This window comes from Apis cerana, linkage group LG9 (genome assembly GCF_029169275.1).
Source record: "Apis cerana isolate GH-2021 linkage group LG9, AcerK_1.0, whole genome shotgun sequence".
Lineage (NCBI taxonomy): Eukaryota > Metazoa > Arthropoda > Insecta > Hymenoptera > Apidae > Apis > Apis cerana.
In genome coordinates this window covers 6,054,937-6,080,475 of record NC_083860.1, presented here as the reverse complement: position 1 = coordinate 6,080,475, position 25,539 = coordinate 6,054,937, and the positions used below count along the sequence as shown (strand labels likewise).

Genomic DNA, 25,539 nt, shown 5'->3' with positions numbered 1-25,539 from the left:
GTTAAATCTTAACTTTTGAAACGTCTTGTGGAAGATGTAAAAAGTTTCGAGGAGAGAAAAGTTTCCGTGTTGGATAATGCGACAGATGATAAACGAGCTAAAAAAAGAAGTTGATGGTTGGGTGCATGCACGTGGTCTTGATAGTTTCGTATGAAAAATCGACACATAGTTTAGGTTATATCGCTATTATCGTCAGTAATGTGCTTATGTTTATGTTGGGGAAGAAGAAATGTTCTTTTTTTTACTTCCATTTTTATGAGATGAGATATACACGTAGAATTGTGTGACATTTGGTGTATGGAAATGGTTCTTTTGCGTGTAATCAATAAATTTTATAGATGTACGTATCCTTCTGAACATGTATCTTTCAAGTTTTACTGGAGCTTTAAAAATGTTTATTAAAAATTGAATAAATAATTGAAAAGTAACTGTCATTGGATATTGTATATTTGATTTTTTATGTTGTTACTATATATGTGTGTGTGTGTGTGTGTGTGTGTGTGTGTGTGTGTGTGTCTTTCGAAAAATCTCCTTGAGTTTGAATATATTAGAATTAGCTTGTTTAGATCTCGTATTTTATACTTGAGTTTTATGATACAAGTGCTTTATTTATAGCATAGAATCGTAAAATTTTGTCGAATAAATTTTAGACATGATAAACATTTTTTTCCCTAATCATTAAATTCTTTTTCAAGTAGACCACTTCAATTTTAAATCAAATATATCATTTTTTACTTCGTAACTTTACTTTTTATAAATTACCTAACAAAATAAATATTATAAATATATTGTAAATTGCGTACAAATTTTGATTATGGTTATTATATATGGATATTCAATGAATTTAAACAAAGAAAAAAAAAGATTCATTTGTAGATGAATTGAAAGCAAAGTTCAAATTTCACGATTATGGATTTATCGATGATGTTTAGTCATATTGTGAAAATAGGTCACGATCGATTTTTAATACCAAGAAAAATTGCATCATCCACGTTTATTTTTATATCGTTATATTTTGATTTCTCTTAAAATTGATTCCCATTCCAAAAATAGAAATAATTACAAGTATAAACAACTCAATTTACAATCAAGATTACAAAATTTAAAGAAAAAGATGGATTGATATAAATAAAATATAGATGAGTAAAAAAATTAATTATATTATACAATATTATGATTAAAAAAGGAATAGAATATTGTAAATATTAAAGGATTAATTTATAAATCGATTCCAAGAAAAGTTTCGATTTAAAAATTCTTCTAAATTTATTTTCAAGTTTATTTGAAATGAAGGTTAATTAAATTTAGAACCAACCCTCAGATATATATAATACGAGTCAATTTATCAACAGCCCCTTTGATAAATACCCTAAATCGTATCACCCCCTCTATTATATACCTTTCGCGTGTTTCACCCTAACTGGAAACTAATCACGTCGCAAGAATCAACCAACTCTCTTTTGTTCCACCCCTTTCGAAACAATTTAAAATTTCCCTTCACGTGTACGTGATTTGAATATAAAACCAAAAGTAAATTTAAACACGGAAGAAGCTAAAGGAATACTTACAAAAGTATTTTCTTATTATCCAATCATTATTCCAGTTAATAACAGATTCTTTATATATGTATAAGATATAATAATTTTTAATGGTGATTGGAAATGGAGAAAATTAAAAAAATATGAAATAAAGATATTTGTTAAATTTTCTACAATCTTTGCTAATTATTTAAAATTTTATTTATAAAAGTAGAATTAATAGTGATGTGAATATGAATCTATTGAACTAAGAGAATTTTTTACAACGAAGAATAAAGTAATTTAAGGTAATAATTTGTGCTTGAGAAAATAATAAAAGTATTTAAATCTTGAGAATTTAAAATTCTTTTTTTTATATAATAAATAAATTTTATTCTCTTTTTGTATATTATTCTTATTCTTATTGGACGAAAACAACAATTTCTAAATAGAGAGAAAATACAAAGTATTTATACGTTCAATCATTCATAATTTGAAAACGTTTAAATCGAAACTTCATATTCTTAGAAATCATCACTTTGCGAATTTCTTAGCAAAACGATTCCAGCAATCAGTTCCAATTTATTATTCTCAGTTGTCAATTTATTATTCTTAAAACATTCCAAATGAATCGTTAAGAATAAATCGAAAAGAAGGAAAATAAGAAAATTCACAGAGCAGTCTCGAGCACTTGAACTTATTATAATTACCTTATTCTTCGTTGTAGGAAATTCTCTCTTGATAAACGTTCGTTTTAATTTCCATTTCTATAAGGTGAAAAATAATATTTCAAATATTTCAAAAGATCATTTAGATTTACAAAATTATTTAAAATTTTTAAAAAATACCGAATCGTTCCGTCAAAAAAATTACGATGAATTAATTCTTCTTGCATTTCACAAACAAAAACAACAATAACAAAATAACAAAGTATCTAAAATCTCTCCAATCTAAAAAAAAAACAATTCTAACGAATTAATCTTTCCTAGACATACAAACAACTAACAAAAACCATCGAATGAAATCAATTTTTCAAACAGAAAAAAGACATAAAACACAGTCTAAATCGAAACAAACCTCTTCAAACCCTCTCCAAAACAAAAATCTTTCCTCAACGCGCACTTTTCGAAATCGCACCATCCTTTTTTCTTCTTCAAAAGAAAAAAAAAAAATCAAAGAAACCTAATTTAAAAACCTTTAAAACCCTTTAAAAAATTTTACAAAAGAAAGAAGAAGAAATCTACCTCTCACGTTCCTCCACGAAGCCAAGGTGTCCACTGTCGCGTCCCGCTGCGTCACTGCAAACTGGCTTACACTGATCTAATAAACAACACGCTCCTCTCCGTGTGTCGAAAACGTGGCGTCGCACGCGCGCGCGCGCGCCTCTCCCTCAAACGCCCTCATACAATCTCATACACAATCTCCCGTACAACAGACACGCGAACGCGTTGTTACACGTGCAAACTTCACCAGGCTGCCTCCTCCTTCTCCTCCTTCTCTCTTGGAATATCTCTCTCGCCGTTATCCGCCACCGAGAGTGGAGTGTTAACGCGGAGCGATGCCGAGGCGGCCAGAATCGTGACTAATCGCGAGCAACCACCTCCAGGAGCGTTCTCCTGCGAGTGCATGCACACGCAGGCTCGTTACTCTCGCTTCTGGATGTGCGTGTGGGTACATACGTGAGAGCGCGAATCCACGAGAGCGCAGCGAGGCTTTGCAACCGCGTGGGAGGAAGTGAGGAGCAGCTTCGGGTTGCCGCAGAGCTTCCTCCGTCTCTTTTTCCTTCTGCCCCGTCTCTTTCCGTCCCGTTTCAACGAAAGATGAAGGGTGATATACACAGGGTGGTTCTTTTCGAGGTTTGGGGTTTGGGCTTTTTTTTTTTGAACTTGTTGAGGATTTTAGAGAGTTATTATCGTGTTTGTGTATGAATATATTTGAGAGGGGTTATGAGGAGAGAGATAAGGTGTGTTTGAATGTTTGAAATTGTTTAGTTTTTGCGAGGAATTGTCTTTGAGGGTTTTGGTTGGTTCTCGAATGTTTGGAATTATTTTTATTTCTTATTTTCCTTTGGATTTGGAAACAAATTTTATTTGTTGGAAATATTTAGGAAGAAGTTTGTAGAAAAATTATGTATATATATATATATTTTTTCCTTTCACTTGATAAAAGTGAACGTTTCAAAGACAGTAAGAACGATATCGGATCGAAAAATCAATAGCTGACAATAGGAGAAGAATGAAAAGGAATTCATTTCCAATTGATATGATAATGTCTAACGATAAAAGCACATTTATACGTCGATTGTTGAATAAATACATTTTTGGCGGATTGAATGGTTGACGAGAGGGCACGAATTCAAAAGAATTTAGATATTTCCATCCAATCAGAAACCTCAAATAAAAATTACAAAGAGAATTTTAAATCAAAGACTGTGGAAACTTATTTTAATTGCGTACAAATCATTTCGATTTGTTGACTAAATTGTTTCTATCGTTTAAAAGAAAGATGATTAAAATATGTGGTATTTTTTATCATAGAAAAATTTTACCTTTTTTCTTGTTTAACAAAAATAAGAAATAATAGAAAATAATAATACTAATGATAGATAGATTTCGTATAATGTTGAATAATATATAAATTTCTCTTTTTGAAAGCAAAGTAGAATTCTTATATAATATTTATACGTGCCATGCCGCACAGATTTTTCGCGAACGAATGAAAATCTGGGATAAAATTCTCGTAAAAGAAAGATACTTTTTGACACGTTTCACCAACGAAATACATATAAAAATAAACTATACATATATATCGAAAATTTAATTTTTATAAATTTTCTATATAATTTTTTATATATTATTGAACTACTTTTAATTTTTTTGCAAAAATTTTAAACTAAATAATTTATTTGTTTTGTTGTGTAATGCCTCGAACGATTTAATGATAAATTCACCCATTATATAGATTGACCCATTATATAGATGAATATCTATCGTGTTATCTGATTTCAAGCTTTCCGAATAATCCTAAGTATTAAAGATACCGCAGAACTCGAGAAGATACTAATAACAGATAATGCCTTCTTTTTCAAGGCAAGCAGAATTCGTACAATATTAATACCGAGCTATCAGTGATCCACGATAAGAATCCAAGGTAAAATATTCATAGACCAAAAAAAAAAAAGATATTCCTCGACCTGTTTTCTCAAGAAGATTCCCGTAAAACTGTATATAAAGTAGAATTTATATACACGTATTATTCTATTTCTGAATCTCTCTTCGAATTCTTTCAATATTCAAATATTACTAAAACGAAGTGAATAATAATAATAATTTACTTACGAAAGAAAATAGACGATACAATTTTGATTATTATATTCAAGACACCCTATATATATAGAATACAAATTTTCACGAGAAAAATTTCTGTTCGCTTACTTACTCGTGATCTAAACGAATTTTAAAATTTAAGAATTAAAACAAAAAAAAGAACACGTCTTCCACGATAAAATCAAAAGGAACACCCTGTATATTAACGCATCAACCGCCGAATCGCACTATACGAGAAAACAAGGAAAGATTTCTCTTTATTCTTCTTCTCTGTTTTGCCCCCTGGTGACGTCTCGCCTCTTCCTTTTTCCGCATTTCCTATTCAACTCCTCTCCTTATCTCTTATCGTCCAGTTTCGTTCCACGATTCTCTGGTTTCCCCCACTCTCCCCTTCATTTTTTCGCATTTGTATTCCCGTTCGGTTGCCGCACCAACACACAGATTGCTCTACTCTTTTAACCCACTTTTCCTGCCTTCCTAACACCAGCCTCTTTGTGACGTTTCGTTTTGGCTTCGTCGAGTTTCTCGCGGATGTGGGGACGGGGTGAGAGGATTCACAAGGGTTGCAAAGAATTTGGAACTTTGTCGGTACGTTGATAATAGGAATTTCAAACCGGGATTGTTCGAAGTTGGTTGAATCTTGTTATGAAATTTTTAATAGAGATTCAAATTGTGATGGAAAGTTTTCTTTTTCCTAGAAATTATATTAATTATTCTTTTGATTCTATTGCGTAACGATGAGATGTTTAATTATGTTTTTCGAAGTTTTTGTTAATCCTGATTTTTTTGAATCTTCTCCTTTGTTAATGATCGATTTATTTTGTTCAATGAGATTGTTTTTCCCCTTGAAATAATAACATTAAATCCTTTCTTTCGACGATTCGATGAAAGTACGCGTTTTTAATTGTATTCTGGCATTTTTCTTTTTTCTACAACTTCCGCTCTCCCCATTTCTTATCCCCCGTAAGAAAATAATGTTTTGTCTGGAAGAAGCGAATTTCTCGTTCACTGGCAAAACAGATTGGCAAAAAAGTTGCAAGGAACTCGGTGCCGAGTAGGGAAAAATAATTGATCAGCTGAATGGGAGGAGAGAAAGAAAAAAATAGTAAAGGAGGAAAAAGGGCTATAGAATTTTCGGGTCGCGAAACACTGTGTGGTATTCCAGACGACCTAGATTTCTAACTAATTGTGCGCATTTCTACGGTCACCGGTATAATCCATCGGATTGGTTGCACATTGGAAAATAACATTGCACATTAATCGACATTCGAAGCCCTTTCCTATGCTATGCCACGAGACTATTCCATTTATAATTTTGTTGCGTTTAATTAGTTGCCAATCTCTTTAATTGATCTGCTGATGACATAAAATATTCAATTTATCAATCATAATAATGATTTAATCTGATGATTTTATGATGAAATTTTTTATTTTTATTTTTGTCTCCTTTTTTTGTCTGTTTGTTGGAGATAGATGTCAATGAATTAGCGATATGATTAATCTGTTTTACCTTTTGTTTAATTCTAATGATACATATATAATTGAACTAATTGTAATCAGCTGAAATGCATTCAACTAGTTAATACTATTTTGACGGAACTAACTGGTTTAATGACTATTGATTTAAAGATTTGACGAAATTGTATTAACAGCTTTTTTCGCAGAAATTAATAAATTTAAATCGAATTTCTAATTTTATTAAAGTTATTTATGCACAATTTTAACAAATACGTTGAATTCCCAAATGTTTGAAATCTTTAAATTTTATCCAATCAGAAATTTCACTAAATTAGACATTCAATCGAAATTATCTTAAAAAATTAACACATTACATCATGAACGACACTTATCTCTCCACTTACCTCCTAATTACTTTCTCCACGCCGAAATCCACCAAACTGTCTCTGTCCTCGTCAATGTTCCTCCTCCTCTCGTTCTCCAGCAATATTGTGAGTTCCGGTTCATCCGGTTGCGCCAAACTTCCGATTTTAAAATCGTCCCTCTCCCTCAATCTCCCCTGACCTTTCAACCCGCTCCTCTTCGACCCCTCGCTCCCTGTTCTGCTCAACCTTCTGTCCTTCTTCTCTCCCTCCATCGATTCCTCCCCCTCGCCCCCAACGTCCGTCACCTTGGACAGATCCAGCAAAATCTCAGCCTTGATATTCCTCTCGGAAACTTTGTTCTCCTCCGTATCGCCAACCGTATCGATCAACGTATTCTCGGACGTCGATTTTGCCAAACTGATCAATTGCAACTGGGACATGTCCACCGTTTCCGGCGATGGAACCCTTCCGCTCTTCACTCTGACCGAGTCGGTGTTGACGACCGCCACTTCCGGTGGCGAGTGGACCTCGATCCTCATCGCCTCCTCTATCCTATTCGCCGCCGCCTCCTCCGCTGTGATTATCCTGGCCTTGACCAACTGTACTTCCGGAACAATACCGGTCATCTGCTCGCTAGTGTCCTCGAAAAAGAACTCCTCCACGTTCTCCTGTATCCTCACCTCTTTCTTCGTGTCGTCCAACAAAGATTCCCTTGACGATTCCCTGGAAAATGTTCCAGGCCTCTTTCTCATCGAGCTTCGACGTTTCGTCGCCGGAACGTCTGCCTCCGTTGGACAACTCGACTGTTGGATCGTTGTTTTGACAACCTCCTCCCGAGTTTCTGGAGGCTTGCCAGGTGTCACGGCCAATTCTTTGCCAACTGTCCGCGTGGAAACTGGTTTCTCCGTGGACGGGGATGGAAGAAGAGCCCTCGCGGATCCATCTTCGGTTCTCTTCACGCTTCTCGTTCTCGTCAGGGGAGGCTCCTCTCTCGAGGAGCTTTCGATCGCTCCTCGAATCGATGCTTCCTGGATCTCCATGAGATTGGATGGGGAACGCGTGACAACGTTGGCGTCGCCATCTGGCGGTGGCTTCGCTTCCTCCTCCTCCTGTTCACCTGTTAGAGCTAGTTCCGGATAGGTCAACACGCTGTGCTTGGTCAGGAATTCCGTCACTCTCTCGATGCACTCCTGCTCCCTCAGGCTCTTCCTCTCCTCCCTGCTCCTCATGATCGTCGCCTCTTCCGCATCCCCCCTTTTCCTCCTGGATCCCTCGTCCAACTCCCCTCCCCTCGACACGACATCCGTCACCAAAGATTCGTCCACCTCCTCGATCTTTCTCCTCGAGGATCTTCTGTCTTGTTCCCTGGTCAGCGTCTTCTTCTTGGCGCCTCTGTCCGGCAACGAGTCACTGGTCGCTGCTTCCCTCGTCGTCGATACCCTTTTCTTTTCTTTTTCCACGTGCGTCGATGGTCCAGCCACGATCCCAGGCACTTTTCGCGATCTCGGCTCGTCCGCCTCCATCACCTGCTCTCTCTTTAATTTCACTTTCGGCGCTACTTTCTCCACGCCTGTCGATTCTCGCTTCATCGCCATCTTCTTGCTAGGGGGAGTGGCGCTGCTGTCGATGATGATCACGTCCTTTCCTTCGAGAGGGCTGGTGGGTTGGAAGTCGTGGACCTCGACTTCCACCGTTTTCGTCCTTGTTTCGATAGTTTTGGGCGGGTGCTTGGTGGGACTGCAAGTGGGCGTGATGGGCGATGCGTCTTTCCAGTGATCCTCCTCCTCCTCCTCCTCCTCTTCGGATTCTATCCCATTTGGTTTGTCCATCGAGAGCTCCGTCACTCCTGAAATTTGGATGCAAATCAGGAAAGGGTTTTAGGAATTTTTGGAATCTATGGAACGTTCTAAGATATCTCAGAAAATCTTGTGGAAAATTGTTAAAGGTCTTTTTATACAGTTATTAGAAAAAATTATCTCGAATCTTTATTATAAAATGGGATATTTCTGTAGCAAAGGAACTTTTTATTTGTCGGATATTTTTGGAAAGGATTCTGCTGCAAAAAAATTTTTAAAAATGGGATACCGTTCGCAATTCAACTTCCATGGAAATGAAAATATGGAAATCATAAGGAAAGTCGAATATGTTTGCCAACTCTTCGTATATTGAATTAATGAAAATTAATAAAAAATCGATGAAAATCATAAAGATTTTACGATCGATACATTGTGGAATACCTGATCTGGAGGAGAGGAAGTCCTCGAGCTCGGCTGCGTGATCGGTCGTCTCGCTCTCGTTTGGGAAGCTTTTGCTGCGTCTCACGGGACAAATTGGCGGCACCCTCTGCCGTAGAATCGACCATCACAGGACATAAAAGAACCAAGAAAATAATCAGACAATTAATTCGCGCGAAACCAAGGCGATCCTCCATTATACGCGGTTTCACGATATAAAGGGTACGAATCGCGATGGATATCAATAGAAGCGATTTTAGACAAGTGCTACTTCGAGAATGATGTATAAATGTACAGAGCTGGCACGAAACACGTGATCATTTTCTAGATGGAACGAGAAAGAAGTTTGGATGTTGCCAATAATTGATATTTTTTTATTACGAATCTGATATTTTCGAGTACAATATTTAATACTTCGTCTTACGTATTTCCATCGTTGAGAAAGAAATGTGAAGGATATTATGAGTTGTGATAAAAATTTTGAAAAATGTTTAAAAAGAAGATATTGTAAGTAGAAACGATCGTATATGGTCAGACAGGAGAAACAATAAATGAATCGTGAATTAATTAATTTTAATAATTAATATATAGAATTATTGGCAGCATCTCGAATCGAAAGCACAAGAAATACGAAGTCAACGAGCAAGTAGATCTGGAAATTATAATACAGAAGAAGTTTCGGGTAATTAATTTACGCAGTGTGAAGAGAATCAGAATAAAGCAACAACTTGAACAAAAATTACTTATGAGTAATTACTAGCTACTATTTACATCTCTATTTTCGTACTACATATTCCTCGTTATTATTTTTAACATTAATATATATTTATAATAATTTAAAAATTCAATTGCTTGTTTTTTGAGATGAGATAATGTACATTCTTTTTTTCTACTTATATACAACTTACTTTCAGATAAGATTATTTTTCAATAAAGTGAACGATCCAAAATTGACCAAGCACGTCAATCAGGATTTTTTATTTATCTTTCGATTATTTTCTAAGCAATCAATTTATTCTGAATCATAATCTTTACTTCAAACGGATAATCGAGATCCTGCTACATAAATTTCAATTGTTCTGAAAAAAAGATATTCAGATGTATTAACCAGCATTGCAATTAATTTCCATCAAAATAAAAATGGAAAATATTGCAGCTATTTTAAAATTTATATTGGGATGCATAGATCTCGTTAATTCTGTTAGAGATTAATTGCGATGCTAGTGAAATACTGGAATGGTTTTTCCGAAAGGAAAACCGACTAATACTACCACTTTGACGTTGAACGAATTTTTCAACAATGTTTGTCCATCTAAAATACTTTCTCGATCGAGTTCTCGATCGTTGATCAAAGAGAATTACTTAAAGAGAATTACTTCACAGAGAGGAGAAAATAGAAAATGTTAAAAGCGATACGATATTTTTATTTACAAATTGTACATTTACAAAAGTACTTGGAATCGAAGTACTTCGTTTTCAACCCTTTGATGGAAAAATTTATAATTAGAAAAACGGAAAAAAATCATCAATTCCCAAATGAAAATTTAAACAAGACATAGAATAATAGATATAGAATAATTAAAAAACTTTGAATTTAAATTGTAGCAAATCATTAACTTGGAATTCGATTAATCCATCTTATTCGCGATAAACAAATTAACAATTAAAGTAATTGTTAGATAATATAAGTTAAAATTAATGGAAAATTAATTGTAACGAGACAAAGGGTTGAACAAAGAATTGAAAAGAATTTTTAGCGAGAAGAAAGCAGGTTCAAAGGGGTATCACCTACTTAAATACAATAATGTATCTCTCGACGATACTTCATAGATGGCGTTTTGTCTTCATAGAAGCCGCCATTAGACAATGCAAAAAGGAAATTATTTTTTTATTATATAGAAAATATACGAAAAATCACGAACTGATAATTCGATCGTTCCTCACCTTTTTTTCTATTCTTGCGTGTTTCCTATTTGTATTTGTTCGAGATATAAATTAATTTCTTTCTTTCTTTTTTTTTTTTTTTTTTTAAGAAATATTAAATTCAACGAGTTATTCGTAAAATAGATTTCACACACACATGTACACACTTTTCGCGATTTTATCCGTAGATTTTTTTATGATCAAAATAAAAAGGCTGCACCTCGATTGGAGCGCCATAAAATTAAGATCGAAGGTGAAATTGAAAAAATCGATTTGAACTAGTTTTATTTTGTATATTTTTTTTTTCTTTTATTGAAGATTTTTTTTAGTTTCGTTTCGATCAATGTTTGAGAGAAACTTACCTATACTTAAAATATAGTCTTTAGATGTAAAAAAATATAATTGTAATATTTATAAATAAATTTAAAGTTAAGAAATTTTGGACGTGATAATATTGAATAAAAATAAATGAAGCGTTTTTTTCACAAATTAATCGTTGTATCTTAATGTTTGAATTATCGTTGTTTCAAGTGAACATGGTATACAGGGTGTTTCTAAAAAACTTTTCTAAAAAATTTTGCCAATGCATCACGAATAATAAAAGAAAGAAGCACATCGAGTAAAGTTTAAGATTTTTCAAACTTACCAAACATTGAATGCACTGTGAAATTTATGATACACAACGATACCTTCCCGATGCAATATAAAAAAAAAATTCCAAGCCGCGAAAATCGTAATAAAATTCGACATAATAATAAAAAAAAACCATTAAAAGTGGAAAGTAATAACAATAATAAGAGAAAAATCAAAACTTTCATTTTCCTTTCAAAGATATAAAGTTTCAAATATACATTCCGAAAAAGATGTACACCCTATATACAGTATTAAAGAATAAATAGATAAACGAATAAATACAGATGTAACTGAAACGAAGGGATAGAGGATACTTGAAAAGGGTTACACGAAGAACACGTGAAAGCAAAGGGAAAAAACATCCATGTATAATGTTACATCATGATTGGTCATTGCTCTCCGATATGAATATCATTGTTATTATTAAAACGGTCATTAGACGAGCACATTGTGTATGTATATATATATATATAATATATATAGATATACTATATATAAATACTATATATAGTATTTCATATAGCAATTCATTTTTTTTCTCTTTTTCCTATTTTTTCGTTTTCTTAATATTTCGGTTCGTTCGTTCTTTGGTCGGTTAACTTGCGGCAAATTGATCAAACTTCGCAACTTCCGGTCTGGACGTTTAAGCATTGCCCTGAAAATGAAAAATGAAATAGCCGAATTAGTAGCGGGAACGCGTGCGAATTGCGCGCGAGAACAATTATTAAAGATATAGTCGAAGAAGAAGAAGAAGAGAGAAAAAAAATAAAGAAAAAGAAAGAAATGGAGAAAGAAAAAGAAGAATATGATGATGGATGTTGAGCCGAGTCGCGATCGATCTTGTATTACGCCATTCCACGCGAGCATTCCTTCTAATTTCGGAGCAGAGAAGTAAAGCGGATCAACGTTGTTATAAAAATATACAGGGTGGTTTTTCAGTAAAATCAATTTTACGTATAATATTTTCAATTGCAGAGTAAATAAGTTTTAGAAATTAAAAATTATACGATGGAATAAACGATATTTAAATAGTTCTCTTTTGAGTATATTTTTGATTTTTATCGAATTTTAAAATCACCCTGTATAAGTAACTATCACTTTACATCGGGAACGAAAAGTAGATCTATTTAACAATAGAAGGATAAAATTTCGTACGAAATTTGTTATTGATTTAATTCAACTCTTAATATCAGGATGAAATATTAAAAAAAAAAAAGAAAAATACTCTACACTCGTGTATAAAATAAATGATTCATCGATAAATAAAAATTTTAATTGACGGTATCATCTCTTTTCATATAAAGTATTCCTATTGTTATAAAATTTGTTAAAATTTGAAATAAGATTTAAAAAATTGAAACATATAAGAAGTTTTATATGAAAATTGGAAAAAATTGAAGAAATTTCAGAATATCAATTTAATTTTATTTCTTCAGCTAAGAGTTGAAAATCATCCCAAAAATCATCCCATCAAAAACGAATCCTCCTATTTACAATTTCTAATCGAACTAAGAAAATATGAAAAAAAAAAAAGAAAGAAAGAAAATACATCTACAATATCCTTCTATTATAAGAAAGATTCATGCTCGTGTAAGTATAACTAATGTTGCAACGAAAGCTCAGAATGGATGTATCGCGACAAGGCAAATATTCGCATTTATTTTCATTTTTCACAATTTTCACGAGAAGGAACGGCGTTTAATAAATCAAAATAAATTCGAAGAAATCACGAAGAAACTATTCGGATCTATTTCGATGGAAATTTTTGCCTTGCGAGGATCTGTTTGGCGAAGGAAAAGTTTCGAAAGTTTTGAAACGAATCGATTATCGAAATCGAGCTTCCGTTATTTTCTAGATTCCATGAATAAATGGTTCGCCATGAATTTTATCTAGGCATTTTTAAATTCGAAAGAAACTTGGAAACTTTCCTCGTCCATTTTATTTAACTTGAATTCTTATGTCTTCAATTTTTTTATTCCTTTTTTTTTTTGTTTGTTTTATATTTGATCGTATCGATGCAATTTATTAATTTCATAATTATTAAGATTTATCCAGAAATTCCAGTCATTTCATACTCTTAGCCATTTTTAATCAATTCATCTCTACTACGCCTTTTCATCCAAGCCAAGACAAACCGCAAACAGCTGACCTATATCAAAGCCAGTAAACCATCATCGTATAATCCCACGCTCTCGTTTTGCTTAATTCTGAAATCCTGTCGTAAATGCTGCATCGACACGATCAAATAATATGGCCTGTGCACACTGAAATACATCGACTTCAAAATTTCATAATATAAATCATATCATGCGTGTTATCATCAGTTGACATATATAATATGCTTATGCAAATTCATATTTTTGCAGACAGATCAGATAAAAAATTCTGCCACGTTAGATATTTTATATATTTTGTTTAAAACTATATATCAGTAAAGAAAAAAATCTGAAAAAATTATATGGTATAATTTATATTTATAATTATATATTTATACGAAAATTGTCGATAAATATAACCATCTAAATCCATAGTGTGATGCACAAGTTTCGTGAAACTTAGAAGTCGATGTATGCATCGTAATATATTCGATGTGTGTAAGTCACACTTAACTCTGCTATTTGCTTGAACCACTTCATACTTTGAAGAAAAATTAGAAATAATTTCTTCAAGCTTATACTAAAAAAACGTTCAAATTGTTTCTAACCACGCAATTATAAAAATTTTAACACTATAGCAGGGTTAAGAATGAAAATGACAAAATGACAATGATAAAACGAATGACCAAATACTAACGAATGATTATCGCGTGCCTTCGAGACTCAATTATTGAACGTAGTCCGCGTGTACACGCGTCAATCTACGATCCAAATCTTTCGTGCGTATCACGTGTATATTTGGAAGTGATCCGAGAGAACAGGACTAAGAATAATAATAGAATAAATGAGAAAAAAAAATAGAAGAAAATGAATTAAAAAAAAAAAAAAATAACGAAGAATAAGAATAAGATAAGGAAGTCAGCGAGGAGTAAATCGATCGTATAAGCGTATCGCGTAAGATTTAGAATATTTATAATCCAACACGTCGTATACCACGTTACATTATTCGATTCGATTAGTTGAGAAGAGTGTAGTCCAGGGGGATAATAGTGTCCCCTGTGTTTAATGGTAACACGTGTCCATTCCCGGCCAACGAGGAGAGCCTGCTGATAATAGTGAAGAAAGGTGCCAGTGAGTAGTTAGACAATAGTGGAATGCATTAGTAGACTTCTACGAAAAAGAAAAAAAAAGAGAATAAGTGAGAACAGGAATTTTGTCGCATATCAGCGGTGATCGATCGTACATACGCGCTCGAGGATCGAAGGAATGGAGACGATTCGATTGAAGAGATTTTTAGGTGTTATCCTCACTTTTATTTTTATATTATGTAGATGATTTATGTTATGTAGGTGTGATTGTTAAGTATTTTGGAAATTGTCGAATTGAATTCGAATTAATGGGATTTCTTTTTTTTTTTTACTATTATTTTTAGAGTAAATATAATTGTTATTATTTTGGAAATTGATAATTTTTTTTTTTTTGTTATTTCTAGAGTTTAATTGTTAATATTTTTAATATTGTTAATTGTATTAATCATATATTATTTATTTTTATATTATAATGTAGGAATCGAAGAAAAAAATGAAAAGGATATTAACGGGATTCGAACTCGAGTTCCGTTGATTAAAAAACTGGATCTCTATTCTCTACGCCATGGCATCTTCTTAGTTCCTTTTTGTTATATTACTTATTTATATAATCCAATACTAATTTTATATGAATTATTTATTTCCAAAAGAAAAGTATTATTATTCTGAAAAATTTTTTTTTAAACATTATTAATTTTGAGAATTAGATGATATAATTATCTCTATAATATTCTATATATTCTCAATAAAATAAAATATTTACTGTTAATATTACATAAAATCTCTTTGCCTTTCAAAAGCTGCTATTTATCAATATTCTAATATTTCTGCTCACATCCAGAACAGAAATTTGACTCATCATTAATATCTTACAAATTCCTTATGCACAGAATATCATTTAACATATTGAAATTTCAGTTATTCCCAATTCTATTTCTGATCAAAAAATTATTTACGAAAAACATTTACTCACAGAATATATTGTATCGCTTCTAAAAACTAAGGGATGTTTTAAAAATGAGGATAACACCATAAAACTCTCCGTGCGAATGTGGAGAGAAAGAGAGAAAAATTTTAATGCAACAGAATTGTTAAGAGTTTGAGATAAGTAGAAGAAGATAGAAAGAGACGATAAGAATGACTCTTTCCTTTTAGAGTATGGTTAAAGTGTATGTATGAGTTAATGTCTTTGCCATTTTACAATTTAATTTCATTACACTGTGGTCTTTTGTCCCTTTTTGTCGAGAAGCCTTCTGAAGACTCCTCGGTGAGCTCACGCGAGTAACCATTCTCTTTTCTCTCTTTCTCTCTTTTTCTCTTTAGTGCTTTAATTTTTACGATGATCTTTCTGATCTGGTTAAACTGTGTTAGATTGGTGTACAGATAATGAAATCTCGTTTACTTCTGCAAAGAGAATGAATGAATTTTTGAACGAATAAAATTGTTTGAATAAATCAATTTCACGATTACAAATTTAAATTAATTTGTTTTCCTGTAAGATTGTTATTTTTTCTTTTTTGCCGCATTTCTTTGCTATTTATGAAATAAAAACGAAAAATTAGTAAAATCTAATTTTCTTTTCTTTATTTGAAATTATTTTATTAGAAAAAATAGAAACTATTAAAATAATATTTTAATTTCTAGAAATTAATAATTACTAATGATTGATAATTTTTCGTAAATTTAAAAATATTAAATTTCATTTTTGCAATAAAATATAAATATGAATTAATTCTTTAACTATAATTAATAATAAATTAATTGAATAATTTATTCTATATAAATAATTTCAATATTAAATATTGATTATTTTAATATCATCGTTGTTTCTATATTGTAATCCTTTTCATCATTTATTCATCATTTATCAATTTCATCTTTTTTAAATTATAAATATTACGTGAGTGAGTCACATTATTGTGTAATATAAATATCTCATGATCTCATATAAAAAATTAAATTTCAGTAATATCCAAACGAAAATTATCTTTACACCAACCAATTTCATTTTTTTGTTCCATCCATCCATTAAAAATATATTACAATTCATCTAAAACTACCTCTTCTTATTTTCCATCTACTCCTCTTTTCCTTCTCCCCCTTTCAACCCCTTTTCTATCCTACCCACCGAATTACGTGAACATACAAAATAACTAACATAAATTCTAAATGAAATCTCAAAAACAAAAAAAAAGGAAGAGAAAGAAGAAAAAAAAATATTATAAAAAATAAAAAAAAAATAATTCGCTAAAAGGAAATAAAGAATGGAAGATCGCTATACATAGTAAGGTTCTGTTATTGTATTACACGTGGTTGGTATATATGCGTGTGTATCTGGTGTGCACGTGTGTATCAAGTGAGCCTCGTTCGAAGGACAGTGAAAAATCACTCGAATGCAAAAAAAAAAAAAAAAAGAAAGAAAAAAAAAGAAAAAAAAAGAATGAATAATTATTATTTGTTCGTTCTGTTCAGCTACTCTACCAGGCAACTTTCATTCACTATTACAATCGTTTTGTTCAGTACTTACTCAGCAATTCTCGATGGCTGGTCATTCTATATACCCATCCGCGGTAATTGCACAACCATACTGAATAACAAACGGTCAATTTTCTCATCGTTTCACCCTTTTTTCTTTCTTTCTTTCTCGCGCCACCCCTTTTTTTTCTTCACAAGCACGTGCATTTGTTTTCTTTAAACTGGCATTAACTTTTTTTATTTCACTCTTTAACGAACGTACAAGAAATTTTCGTACTTTATATTTTTTATTTATTATTTGTTATTGATTTATTGGCAATAATATATTACACTGCAATGCCAACAGAATTATCCAAGTTGAGATGCAGAGTTGAAAATCTTCGTTTCTATGATCGAATAACTGAGTCGATTGTGGCCCAATTATACGATACGAGAAACGCTCGTTTCGTTAAACGAGTTACAAGTTTTATTTTATTGCTCGTCGTTTCAGTGAAACTGTTTTTGATTGCTTCGTGTAAACAATTTATTGGCAATTGGTTTTTATGTTTCATTCTAGATATACATTTCTCGTTGTATATATTTTTATTTTGAATTATTAATTTATTTAATATTTTTATTATTAATTGGTATTGTTAGTTCAACAACAAAATTTAATTTTAAAATATTTGATTTTTTTATTTTATAATAATGTAATGAATATTATTATTCTTTATACATTTTATTTTATTTTATCGATAGATGTGAAGATTACAATTATATCTTTGATATTTTATTTATTTTATTTAAAATAACAGAAAATATTAGATCAAAATATTGATTGCACGAAACATTTCACGTTTAGCTAGATTTTCTGTTTCCCTTTCTTTTTTGAATAAAATATGTGAAAATATTAGACCGAATTTTCAAGTCGTTGAGCTAAAAAATATAATGAATCTCTCTACATGTTTCATAGATCATAATACATTTTAGAGAGAATTAATTTAAAAATTTATTTCCTCTAATAAAATTGTAAAAATATTTATTGTTTTTATTCGAAAATTTTTTTTTAAAATATACATTATATTCAATTAACAAAGAAATAAAACTGAATAAATATTATTAAAAAAAATAAAAAGCGGTTTAGAGAACAAAAAATTAACAAAGTAAATGAAATATATATAAAGAAATATGCTAACAAAAGAAAAAACAGGAATGGAATAGGGTTAGGATGAATAATGTTAAAAAAAAATAAAAACAACCCTGTATAGCACCCTATTTATTATCGATAATTCATACACGCTGTAAAATCTTTATTTAAAATGCAAACGAATATTATTCTCGTTTATATCATTAACTTTCATTTTTGCAATAATATTCATTAAAAAATACCATTTGCAAAATATGGTATACCTAAAAATAGATAAATCCACGTATTACACTGGTCAATAATAGGCAGTCTTATATATATATACATAATATATATATGCTTTTCTAAAATAAAAAAATATTATTAAATCCATGATATTAAAGAAAATTTTATAAATTGTGTGTGAATGAAAAATCTGTAAAAACTCTTCAAAAATATATAGAAGAGAAGCTAACGAGAGAAACTTCATTTAATTTGGTAATAATAATAATTTTCTAATTATTTCTTATTATTAATATTGATAATGAAATTAATTGATATACGTAATAATATTGCATTTAAAAAAAAGAAAGAATGGTCATCAATTCGATTTCATCAATTAGATTTGTCATTTTGTTCAAAGTTTGTTTCGTTAAATTGTACGAGACAAATTTGATTTTCTAATAACAGCATGATGTATAATGCATCGCTGTTCAACAAGTTAAAAGTACTTATGCGAGTTAAACAACACTTTTAATCATAAAGTTGAATTAAGTACTGTTTGAAATGTTAAACAAGTATCTGGCACATTGAACGCCGTGTGAAATTTGTTGCATAACTTTGACTGCTTTTACAGCTTGGTGTAATTCGTTCGAAGTTAATTCTTGCCATTCAAGGTCACATAAGAGCGCTTCCCCCACCATTTCAATTTAAATCAACTATTTCTTTATTATTATTTGTTTTTAATCCAAATTAAATTCGTATAAATTTGATACAAGATGATCTCACTCGAAATTATTAATGTATCTTAATAATAATTAAATTATCATTTTTTATGAATATAACTGTAAATAAAAATTTGAAAAATATAAATATCAAATTCAATATTAGTGGGGGAAATGAGCTTGAACGACCAACTGATTTCAATCTAATTATACAGCAAAATTATTTACACTAAATTTTTTTAGAACTTTAATTAAGCGTTATATTTATTTGAATTTTATTTAAATATTGAATCACACGACATGGAATGTGCTAGAGATCGCCTTTGGACGGAAATTCTGCGGAAATACTCGTAGGAATTATTGCACAATCGCGATTATCCTTAAGGATGACACTGGGGAAAGACATTTCAAGCATCTTCTCTGATTCAAGTTCCAACAAGATAAAACAAGATAAAAAAAGATATCCAGAAAAAACCGAAAAAAGTCCAATTGAACGATCGATACAAATCTCGGTGGAAAAATCGGTCGTCTCGAAGACACGCGAGTCGCGAGGCGGATCCAGATTCGATAGTCGCGGAAACAGAGGCTGAATAATCTCTCGAAAAAGTAACAAAGGGATTGAGCAAGCGCACAAACAAATATTCTAACTGTAATGTGTAATTTGATCAAGTTAGCTTTATCATTTAACTGAATAATAACAATAGAATGATACAAAATTATATTTTAATTCGTACTTCTATGCTTCTCTTATCTTTGATCCTTTTATATTATTAAAAAAAAAATATGGAAAAATTAATCTGCTATTTCTTCAAACATACAGAAAATTATTGATCTTTAAAATAAGAAGCTTGTAAACAATTATATTTGTATTCGTAAAAATAATTCTGTCAATTTTTTTATTTCATTTAATTGATTTTAATATTAAGATAAGAAATATATTTAAATACATAGTAAATAAACGCTACTTTGATCAAATTGTATATATAAATCAATATCCAAACCAGAACGAGCATTGTGGGCTTCTCCTACTCCTTTCATCTTGGAATAAATAAAAGAAAAATTAAAAACAAAGATTCTCAACAACACAAATATGCATCAATGCTATATATATCAAAAAATTATCCTTCATCACTTTCATCTACAATGCACGTATATCTTGTAACAAATATACAACTTATAAAGTGATTGCAAAATTAAAATTAATTTCTCCACGACAGAATTAAAAATATATATATATATATTATTTTATTCTTGCTTACCCTCTGATTCTATTTTTGTCTCAATAAGATAATATCCAGGAGTAGAAGATGCTCATAATCTAGGCTTGAATAGGCTTAAAACCATTCTAAATCATTGCTCTCAGAAACTCTCAGATTTGACAAGATTGTGCTGATGCTTCAAACCCTCGATCAAATCCATATGATGGGGTGGCTCGATTACGTTCACTTTACGCTCCCTGAAATATTCTCGCCTCTGTTTGTGGCTATCCATGATCGAGCACGTGGCCGTCTCGCTATCCCTATCGGCGGTCGGTTCAATTCGATCCTCCTGATCGCTCACCTGGACAATACTGTCTGGAATGGGCAACGGCTTGGCCACACCGATCCGCACGGTGCCCTTGGGGGCGCCTTTGAGCGCCTGCACCGCCTGATCCAGCGTCGCGTTCTCCAGGGCGATATCGTTGACGAATAGAAGACGATCTCCTGGTATCAGCTGCCCGTCGACCTGAGCCACGCCACCGGGCACCAGTGATCTTATTACTATCACAGTTTCGTTGGGGTTCATTGGATCCTGGAACAAACAGACGTGAATTTGTTAGTGATTGTTGATTTTTCTTTTTGGTGATTGGATCGAATATTCATTGATATAAAGAATTAAAGATTTTATCACAAATTGGATTACAGACTCGTTATAGGATAATCTAATTTCTAACGTAACTTACTAAATCATAAGCATTTAAATATATAGTAATACAATAAGATCATTTAGATCAATCTGCCTCGATTTTATGGTTTCCTCCATTGTACAAGTTTTCAATTACGTAATATATTAATTCAATATTTCTCTCTTTCACAAACTATAAATTATAATAATATTTTCTTTGATATTAAAAAATCGATACCAAGTAATCATATAATTATAATATAGTAATCATATAATTTTTTTATTTTAAGTATAAATTAAGTATAAATTCGTTTGGAAGTTACCATATTACTCACAATTTAGGAATTTTATTTCATGTTTTTCCTAAATTTTTCATTAAAATAAATATATTTCTAGCTCTGATCTAGCTATGCTTTCTAGAACATTTCAATAAATTAAATTAATTCAATTAAATCACGCCCATACCTGATAATCCAAAATGGAGAACCCAAGGCCCCGTTCTCCCTTTACCAATTCGATGATCTGCGGTTCGGAGCTCCACATCGCCAGGCCAGTTAACGGTTCCAAAGATCGCGATTTCATCTTGTTCAAACTGGCATCCGTCACCGTAGCTGTGGTCGTCGTCGACGCCAACGAGCCGTCAGACTTTGCCTTCACCAGACGGTCCATCGTTGGTAGCAAATTTTGCAAAGATCCTCCAAGGATACTCTATAAAACAGGTTTTACCTGGTTACGTTCTAATTGTCAATAATATATAGAAATTGGATTATTGTTTTTTTTTTTTTTTGTTTTTTTGGAAGATGTTTGATATTCTTACTCTGGTTTGGAAAGCGGCTTGGTGTTGAGCAGTGTCGATAGGGCAAAGAGGATCCTGAGAGGCGATGTTTCTTCCGCAAACCATTCGAACGTGTATGGGTAATTCTTTTAGCACGCTAACTACTTCCATGTGGTTGATACCTAATAATCGATATCCGTTCACCTGTTGACAATGTTTAAATTGGATATTTAATTTATGATTCTTTTATGATTTATTCTTACTACTATTGGTAAAGAAAGATTTATGATATGTAATGCTAGTTATAGTTATAATTCAAAGGGCTCTTTAATGTTGTGTTTTTTTCTCTATTAATAAAAAACAGATAAAAATTTGAAAAATTGTACGTAAAAGTTTGAAATATTTTAAAAATTTTTCAGATCTATCGAAATGTATTACAAGTATTATGGATTTGTGAGCATTATACTGATCTAATTATTCCACCTCAGAGAAACAACAATTCTAATTATCAAAGCAAATAAGCTTATATACGATGAAATAGCTGGTTATATAAAAAATAGTTTTGTCACTATGAAATTGATTAACGGCATATTTTATATTATTACGTTGTTATTTTCTCAATAATTTATTATTCTATGCTTATTAATTAATTATAATATTATTAATTAATTATTCATTTATCTTAATAAATATTTATAACTTGCAACGATACCGATATACAACAGCTGATAAAATACATATGATAAAATTACATCCATCATTAAATAATGATATATTTATCAATTTGTTAAGTAAACCGAGGATGGATTTGCAAATTATTAAATCATCATTCTGCCACAGGCTTTGTTAATCCTTCCTGTTTTAATTGGATTTAAAGGCAAGGCAAAATTTTGGACTTTGTTGAATCAAAGTGTTGCATTACCTCGAGCAATTCGTCCCCGGAACGAAGCGTTCCATTTTGTCCTACGGGCCCTTCCGGAAGGATCGATCTTATGTAATGATGCGGTCTCACTTCTTGCCCGTTCTCCACATCCACAGTCCCTTCCAGACTTATTCCAAGGCCACTGCCTTCCGCGAATTTCTTCAATTGCGCCACCTATTTGACGTGGAAAGGAAAAATTTTTTTTTTTATTTTCTCTTATTATTTATCGTAGAAACTTTACTTCTCAAAGTATTGTAAAACGACAAAATTTTCGTGGAAATTATTTTTCTAAATTTTTTTAATCGATTTAAATTTCATAAAATCGAGAGATGGATCGTTAACGTTTCAATAATCGAATATTTACACACCACAATTTCCGTGTCTGGACCGACGATCTTCTGCCATTTAGCCTTAATGGCGGCACGAATTTGAGGCGTAAGCTCGCTGGATGGATCGCTCAGCAATGCTTCCACATTGGCAGCGTCGTCCAATTCATCCGACGATCTTTCGCGATCACCCTCCTGGAGAATCGCGCTGTCCACAGTTGTATGCGACTCTCCTTCAGGTTCTATTTCAGTAGTAGTTTCTCCATCCTGCAATGGAATATTTTATTGCCATTGAATTAAAATCCGGTGCATTAAGAACATTGTTAAAAAATATTGAATATAATAACACCAAGTCTTTAAATCACGATTATACATTTATACGTAAAATTCAATATTATTTAATTATCTTTTTTTCTTTCATATTATATGTACCTTATCGTGCAAAAATATTGATTTTATTATGAATTTTAAAGAAAATACCGCGCTAATCGGGAAGCTTGGCAAACTGGTGATAGATGGAGAGCTCGGTTGAGGTAGTCTCAGTTCACTGGCCGCTATTGCCTGTTGAAGCTGGTCGTACTTTGGTCCACGTAGATATCTCTCCAAACAAAGGACTACCGTTTGCCCTGTACGTCGTAACACCTCCACGGCCTCGTGATTTGAGTAACCCTGTAAAGAATGGCCGTCCACCTCCACTATTCTATCGTTTATTTGAATCTTGTTGCTCAAGTCTGCCGCGCTTCCCTCGCTGATGCTCTTCACGAAAATGCCAGACAACTCTTCTGCAACCAGGATCAGACGTGCATTAAAAAATACTATATTTCAATCGTGAAGTTAATGATATATAATTCTTCTAAGATCGTGGATAGTAATTTGGAGATTCCAAAGAGAAAGAAAAATTTCTTTCATCTCCAAACTTCAACCTTTCAACTTTCACTAATGTAAAGATAATCCAAATACTATTTTCTTTTAATGGCCTAATATCTCCGAGACTTTTATTTTCTTCAACTTCGAATTCTCCAGAAATAATTCTTATTGTGTTTCTCGCGTGAGGGGATTACCTTTCTCGCACACGTATCCAGCGATGGTAATCCCGAGGCCGTAAATGTCTTTCTTAAGCTCGACGGTGAATCGTTCCATTTCTGGCAGTGAGTTAACATCAATGGTGTCCATGGTGAGGACCGGAAGCTCCGGGATCTGCACCGGAACCGTCGGTATCACTGGCATCGTTCCAATTGGCATTGGGTTGCGTACTACGTCCATGATGAGACCTGGCCTTGCCTGCCGAATAACCCATCCTTTCGAGATAATAGCTCGGGCATAATAACGAGGAATGATATGCAAATATTCGAGGAATCAACAGAGGAGTAAAAAGATAAAGAGAAGAAAATAGAGCAAGATGGAAGGAATTCTACATTTCAGTCGATTTGAAATTATATATTAAAAATCAAATTAATTTATTAATTAAAAATATTAGAACGAGTTAACAAGAATTATTATTAAGGAAGAGATTTGAATAAATTAATTCTTAAAAGACGATTGAAACATGGAATTATCTAAAGAATAGATTGATCCAAAGCGATTTAATTATCGAAACTTGTATATCATAAATTTATTTTCAATTAACTTTTCATTCTTCAACTTGATATAAGAAATGTTCAAATCTATTTTCTCCCTAAAAGATGGATTATCTTGACACAAACGTGTCGACCGATGGAAAGGTGCAGAACAAAGTGGAAGAACAATGAAATCTCATAAACCTATAACCGACTCACGTGCATCTCGACGTCAGATTCCTGAGAGTACATGAAGCCGTTGTCGTACGCGCTGTCGGGCTGCACGTGGCGCATGTTGTACGTCTCCGGCACGCTGTGCACCAGGTGACGATCCAACTCTTCCGGGTCACCCAGAATCTTGGTTGGTACGATCGGAGCGTGGCTGCCGAGTGCCTGAAACGTGGTATTCGATTGGAATCTCTGCCTCGAAATTCGTATCGAGGACGATCCGTTTTATTTCTATCATAAATATTATCTATATTCATGGTTATAATGGTCGATTTGGTAAGTTTTTCATTATTGATTCGTACGTATCAATGATCGAGTAACGTGTAATGTATATTTAAAAAAGATATATTTTCGAAGAATCGTATAGTATAGATTTATATTATTGATCGTGTAATTATTGGTAGAATATTGTCACGTAGCAGTGTTGGAATAAATAAGTAGTGAAATTTTCTATAAAAATTATTGTGATTAAAAGATAATCGTGTTACTTTATTTTTGTGGAAAATTCTGTCATATGACAATAAATTTTTAAAATGATTTTGTCATTTGATATAATTATGGGAATATGAATCTTCGATTCATGCGATTTATTTTTAGTTGGCAATTATTTTGGAAAATTTCGTTTATTTAGCATATTTTAAATATGATTGCATTATATATTCCATTAGTAGTTGTGATCAATAA

The 25,539-nt window shown here is 32.1% G+C and overlaps 1 protein-coding gene across 3 annotated transcripts in view; it reads right to left on the bottom strand.

Annotated features, from left to right (window-relative positions):
- Nucleotides 1–25,539, bottom strand: part of LOC108003743 (inaD-like protein) — a 109,356-nt gene that overhangs the window by 24,484 nt on the left and 59,333 nt on the right. For all 3 annotated transcript variants that reach the window (XM_017066224.3, XM_017066232.2, XM_062079162.1), the window contains 10 exons: nt 24,847–25,020; nt 24,133–24,352; nt 23,552–23,853; nt 23,114–23,338; nt 22,746–22,919; nt 21,866–22,027; nt 21,514–21,756; nt 20,725–20,955; nt 8,904–9,009; nt 6,706–8,512 (listed from right to left, as the gene is read on the bottom strand). In XM_017066224.3, the coding sequence (XP_016921713.2) occupies nt 6,706–8,512; nt 8,904–9,009; nt 20,725–20,955; nt 21,514–21,756; nt 21,866–22,027; nt 22,746–22,919; nt 23,114–23,338; nt 23,552–23,853; nt 24,133–24,352; nt 24,847–25,020 (3,644 nt within the window). The remainder of the gene's footprint in view (nt 1–6,705; nt 8,513–8,903; nt 9,010–20,724; nt 20,956–21,513; nt 21,757–21,865; nt 22,028–22,745; nt 22,920–23,113; nt 23,339–23,551; nt 23,854–24,132; nt 24,353–24,846; nt 25,021–25,539) is intronic.